Raw genomic sequence first — 6753 nt, 5'->3', positions numbered from 1 at the left:
TTTCACTTGTTCATCTAATGGATTAATCTTCTCTTTGCTAAGAAATGATTCCAAACTTTTTGCATTTCCTGCTTTGATTAAGTTAAAACTAGCCACATGACGCTCTGATTTAAGGTGCCTCTCGATATCAGATCTGTGAAAAAAGTAAAAAAAACTTGATATTTTATAATAAGATAATTTTAAAAAGATCTACAGATATCTAAACGATATTTTTTTATCGATAAATGATTCAAAAACAATTATAAATGTTCTAGAAAAAAAGTAACGCATACCTTTCACAGCGAAATGTCGATCTCCTTCCAGTAGTGCTTGAAGGGCACAACTTGCATTGTGCTTTAGATGGGTCAGATGGATGAGCTCTAATGAAAGGAAATTCTTTCTCCAATTTATCATTGTAAATTGCTGGATTATGCTTTCTGTTTTTATTTTTCCCAGTCAGACCAGTTTTCTTCTTTTTTGTGGGACTTTGATGCTCATGTGCATTTTCTTCCTCGCTAGAAATGTTCATGCCTTACAAACGCATAAAAAAAAGGTTATGTTACTCACTATAAACTGTAATCTGTATCCGTAGATTGATATCAGATTTTTAAATAAGAATTTTGTAAGCAATTCAGACTAAAAGAATTGAAAGTGATCTTATAACTTACTTTTCCTCCCTAGAAACATACCTTCAATTTATCCACAATAAAGATGATTAATTTTAAATTAAAAAAGGTGTAACACATCTAGCAGAAACAACTCAATTAACCTAACTAACCGAGTATCTCATCGACATATAGTAATGGACCGCTGGCTAGGGTTGTGAGAAATGAAACAGATGATACAAAGAGAGAAAAAATCGAAAAAGTCAACCTGTCTTTCTCTATGGATGGTGATTTACTCTACTTATCTTCTATCTGCTTTTATTAGAAAAGTATTTATCCACCAATCACCAATTGTCATCCTTAGAAACGGACAGGTTGACTTTCTTGATTTATGCTCTCATTCTACTCCATATTCTACTTCTGACAGCCGCAGCTAGCATTCCATTATTATATTTCTATGGAGTATCTAGATTCTAGGAACTAGAAACGTAAAACGCGTAAAACGCTAGGCTGCGAGCGAGTCCCCATTGGACAGAATGGCTGCGTACTGGCAGGTGATTGGCAGAAATGCCTTCGTTCGCCTGCATCATATAATTGTACACAGAAATCCATCAAAAGTTAAAAATGCGGAGTTTTTAGCTATCCGCGTTGCAAAATGCGGATTGTGGATTCGAGTCTCAAAATGCGGTGTAAAATGCGGAAATGCGGTGTATCTGGCAACACTGATAGCCTTGGATAATTGCCTGTATGCGCCGGGCAGGCAGACAGAGGTACAAATGCACCCTTATTATTTCATTAATTTTCTCAACTAATGCATTTAGCAGCAAGAAGCGCAGCAGCGCCACAAGCGGATTAGTTCACGGTTGATTTAGCCAGAGCTCCAGTGAAGGTACACGCCTGTCATATGCAAACGGAAAATGTATCTTCCTCTCATTCTACCATGTGACGATGGCACGTATTTATCGCATGCTAGATTTTCTTTCTTTTCCCGTTGGGTGAAAATACTAGAGTGAGATAAATACATGGTATCGTTACATGGTAGAATGAGAATAAGATACATTTTCCGTCTGCATGCAATAGTCGCATAAATACACCATGATCCCAACTTTGGCATGTTGAGCTACTGCGCTCGCTCGGCGTGGCGACCGTCATTGGTCGCAGTATAAAATAAAAAACGCCTATATATATAAATTAATAGTTTTTTAGTTCTAAACGAAATAATGTAAATTTATTACATTTTTTACCGAAATTGTCAGCTATAAAAGATGATTATATTTTGACGTGTAAAAAGCTATTGAAAATGATTTGTAAAAAATTTGGTGTACCTTTTACCCTATAAAAACGCAAAATTGTTGCTTTAATGAAAAAAATCATTCGCTCATAATTGCTTTGTTCTTTTGATGCTGCATGGATATATACTCTTACTTAAAAATTTAATCTTTTGATTCCACTCCACAAATATAAGTAGTTACATATTTTTTTTACTCTGTAACGATACTTTTTTATATTATAAATATATTTGAGGTTAAATTTTCAGTACTTTACAATATTTATGCTACGGTTTCTTGTTATTTATTCATTTAAAAAGAAAAACGGAAATAGATTTGGTTTATAAATCGCGCGCTACAGAGAACTAACGTATTCCGGTTGGACTTACCAATTAGAAGCGACTTTCAGTCGTCCAAACTCCTCTCAAATGCGTTCGACTTAAAGTGCCCGACCACCCCCACCATACCGAGTACCATCACCATACCCCCACCCGAATTCCACCCATGAATCTAATATGGAAGGGTCGTCGGGTCGAACCGTATGATTGGTTGACTTTCATTTACTTGCGCGTTCATTTATGCCAATGTTGCTACCCTGTGCTATTGCGCCTTCATTAGGGCCGCGCGCTGGTTGGCCGCACTTGGCGCAATTCAAAATTACTGTAAAAACAATTCTTGTAATTTAATTAAATAATTATTTCAAAATGCAGAAGAATGTATACAAAAAGTGTAACTTTTGATTTTATGCATTGAAGATAATTTATTTTAAGCTTTTCAATTATTAGGGCATTTAAAAATAACAATAAAAAAGACGAGAGAAAAAAGAGAAGGGGATTTGGAGGTTGCCTTTTTTCTCCCCTCTTTTTTTATTTTAGGTTTTTCTGTTTTAATGGGGAGATTTGCGATTGTATTTCCTAAATCTTATCGTTAGATTCTTCCTTTCTTTTTAATTTCCAAGAATTTCGTAAATAACGTTGAATACTAAATGCTAAAGAGGTATTAGAAATTTCTTTTATTTTGACTATAATTTGTTGCATTTTAACTCGTTCATTGCTATTAAAAACGTCATATATATCTTATATTATGTAGGTACGTAGAAAATTTAGGCAGAACATTTTTTTTTTTCAAAGAACACGTGTTTTTTAATGTATTTTTTAATACAATTTTTATAAAATTATTATTGAAGTGCCTGAGATTTCATTTTTTGGGATTTTTCATTCATCCCTTTCGCAATTTTTGTCAGTGGTCCCATATTTTTATACCTCCTCTTAAAATTATGTAATCTTTCAAAATAAAAAATGAACATTTTTAAACATTTCAAATTCATCAAAAGTATCTATTCTCTTTTAAATTATTTCAAATCTTTTAAAATTATTTTAAAAAATTTTCGGAACTTTTAAATGTCTCTTAGACTGATTCCCATTTTTCCTAACATTTTTGTAAAATCCTGCACACAAAATTGTTTTAAGAACTTCCACATTTTTTCTAATATTGTAAATCTTTTGAAATGTTTTGAAATATTTCTAAACATTCTCTTTAAAGTGTACTTTTTCAAAATAAAAAATCATTTTAAATCTACCCAGAAATTTTTTTTGTTTTCCTAGTATTTCAAAATTCTTGAGGAGCTCCAAATTTTGTTCTTTTCTTTGTAACATTCAGAAACCTCCAGCTTGGTTGATTTTTTCTAAATTAATGCTTATTTAACTGTTCTTGAAGAATCAAAATGAAATAATTTTACCTTCGAAACACAAATAAAAAAATTATAATCGTAACATTCCAAGTTTAAATTTGTCACTCTGAAATTGTGACAATTCTTTTTCAAATTGTTTACTGTTGAAAATTGTTTTTTTTTATTTCCAAACCAAATAGATAAAAAATTGAATATTTTATACTGAAATAATACTTCAAAAAGATTTCGAAATTGAATAAAGGCGTTCATTTAAGAAGCCATTAATTCGAACTTTACACTTATGTCACTACTAAGGCTTTGCAATTAAATTAGTTCAAATTTTAATGTTAAAATATGTAAATTATATCATTTTGAACAGATCTAGAATCACCTTGTAAAATCAATCACTGTTTAGTTTTTAATACTCGAACTGCAGTTTAATTTTCAAATTTACATTCATTTTCTGATTTGTCCCGGTCGCGAGTCTAGCTTAATATTTAAAACAACTTTCATTTTTTTGAAATTGTAATTTTTCGGTTGTAACTTACGGGACAATAATTTTATTCTTTGAAAGATTTTTTACAAATCTTGTTGATAATTTCAACATTCTTATCAAAAATGAGAAGGTATTATTTTTTTATGAAAAATAACTTTTTCAGATTTTATCAAATGTCGACGTTTTGAGGCCCCTTGAGTCAGAAAAACAAATTTTTCCGTCGGCGTCTGTTTGTCTGTCCGCGTCGTCGTTGTTGTTGTTGCATGTATACCGGATAACTATCGAAAGACTGGTCCGATTGGATTGGGCTTTGACACACTGTTCGAGGGACCAAAAAGAAAGATCGAGTGCGTTAAACAGCCATTTTTGATAAAAATCCAAAAAGTTGAAGCTTTTTCAAAATTTTTGAGACCACTTTTTTCAAAATTTGAAAATTTTATCGACAGCTATTTATGGTAAAAAAAATATGAACAATTTATCCTGACAACTTTTTTTGATAAAATCAAACTCACCAAAGTTAAAGGATTTTCAAAATCCAAAAAACCAAACGAAAATCTCTGTCCCAAAAAATATAATTCCAAAACTAATAAAATTCCTGAACATTTTATAATATTAACGAATTTGAAAATTCCCAAATAAAATTGTTTCTTAATCAATATTAATTATTTATTAAAACTACGATAATAAAATATTGTTATCAAATAAATTTTTGTTTAATATTTAAATTGTTAAAAATTATTGTTTGAATTTAAAATTAAAATTATGCAAAAAATTTTACAGACAAATTAATATATAAAAACACGTGTTTTTTAATTAACATTTCGATTTTTCAGAAGAACTTCTGTGATTTAAAAAATACTATATACATTTTCAACCAAAATATCTTATCCAAAAATATATTTTGTTTTAATTATTATTTTAAATTCAAACAATAATGTTTAAATACTTCAAACATTAAAAAAGTTGTTTCTTTGGTATAAATATTTGATTATTTCAATTAAAAAAAAAAAATGGCAAAGAAAAATGCTTTCAGCACTTGTTTATCTTCAAATGTCTTTCTATAATACTTTTTTAAAAATTAAAAATATAATTTTTCGAGATCATTTTTTTTATAATTAAAAAAAGACTGTACCGAAAAACCGGATCAAGCTTCAGATCTAAAAAAATTCAGCTATACATACATGTCAAACTTTTCTAACCTCAAAAAAATTTTCTACTGCTTTACCGTCATATTTTACGAAGAATGAAAAAACAAGAATTCGACTTCGTAGTACGATGAGGGCAGCACCTCGATAGGGCAGAAAATGTGATGTCCTATATATATAATTCCCCACTCCAACGCCCCGTACCGCATCTACGTTTATAATATCTTTGGCAAAACGCAACGCAATTCTGCAATCATCAGAGTTGTGCACGTATTATACCTAAGGTAAATTACATGAGGTTTTCGACGTAATTTACGTAAGTATATTACGTCCTCAGTTTTGTACAAAACGTAATATACGTTTTCAAAATGGCGTCAAAATTATCATATTTCGTTCCATATCTTTAAAATAGCGCTGGCAGCGGTATTATGTTGCATGCATGAAATTTAAAGTGAATGAAAAAAAGCTATTATTCTACATCTTCGACAATTAATAGAGGCGGCAGACCGAGGAATCCACTTTGGGAAGAATTATCCTTCCTTTAAACAGAAATAGTAAAAATGTTGCGTTTTGTCAGGGTTGCAACCGAGTATTATCGAATATGGCTAAAGAAATGTTAAGAAAACACAGGCAAATTTTTAAACTATCCGAACTAAAAATATCTTAAAAATAAAAAACAAATCATTCAAGGATTTTCGCTGATTTCAAAACTTTTTTCAGAAAAAAGTGCGTCATAATTATCAGCGCTTCAGAAGAAAGCCTAATGCAATTAGATGAAAGCAATCAAAATAATAATTCTAAAATGAGTGGTATCAGTTTTGATATTCTTGGTGATATTTTTATGTCAAATAAAGTTCTGATAAATAACAACAATGTAAGTCGGTACACATGAGCGTAATTCAAAAAAGTGAGGTTATATAATGCTCTATCCGAGTCCACCATCTTTATTAGTTTTTTACAGGTTTTTTTCGTATAATACATTTTTTACGTATAAGACTTTAGAAACCTCGAGTGACGCGTCAATGCACAACCTGGTAATCATGGGACGCCACCCTGAGAGTTTCTATGTGCGAAATTTCGCCATAAAGCGGCGCTTCTCGCACCTGGCCCTACTTTAACATGAAAACCAATGGGGAAAGTATAAAAAACATACAAATGTAAACATTTAGCAAGTTTAAAGATGATTCCATTCCAAAATTCATTATTTTTTTTAGTACAAATATTCTAGAGCGTTAGTTACAAGTATACAAGAATGGATAGAGTGAAATAAACTACGAAATAATTATTTCTCAATTTAAGTAATTTTCAGAAATAAGTGCAATTGATTTAATTTTATAGGCTAACAATTTCTCTAAATTTTTTTAAATACATCGAATTTTGTTTATAAATTAGTCTCATTCAAAATTTGTTGAAGAAGGGAAATAAATAAATATATGAAATGTGAAAAATATATATTTTTGTGTTTCTAAATGACATTATATATATATATATATTTTAAAGGTTCATCCGCAAATAGTTGGGTGCATAGAGAGATTGATGCCGCTTTGGAAAACCAGATTTACTATCTCATCTGGAAAAAATCGTGTGACAA

At 30.5% G+C, this 6753-nt stretch overlaps 1 protein-coding gene across 1 annotated transcript in view; it reads right to left on the bottom strand.

Moving 5' to 3' along the window:
- Positions 1–724, bottom strand: part of LOC117181254 — an 8745-nt gene extending 8021 nt beyond the window's left edge. Inside the window, exons 1-3 of the mRNA XM_033373818.1 lie at positions 669–724; positions 273–510; positions 7–133 (exon numbers count right to left, since the gene is read on the bottom strand). Coding sequence (XP_033229709.1) covers positions 7–133; positions 273–508 — 363 coding nt within the window. The 5' untranslated portion in view covers positions 509–510; positions 669–724. The remainder of the gene's footprint in view (positions 1–6; positions 134–272; positions 511–668) is intronic.
- Between the last annotated feature and the right edge of the window lie 6029 nt (positions 725–6753).

The sequence above is a fragment of the Belonocnema kinseyi genome, chromosome 10, assembly GCF_010883055.1.
Source record: "Belonocnema kinseyi isolate 2016_QV_RU_SX_M_011 chromosome 10, B_treatae_v1, whole genome shotgun sequence".
Lineage (NCBI taxonomy): Eukaryota > Metazoa > Arthropoda > Insecta > Hymenoptera > Cynipidae > Belonocnema > Belonocnema kinseyi.
This window is presented reverse-complemented; position numbering and strand designations above follow the sequence as displayed.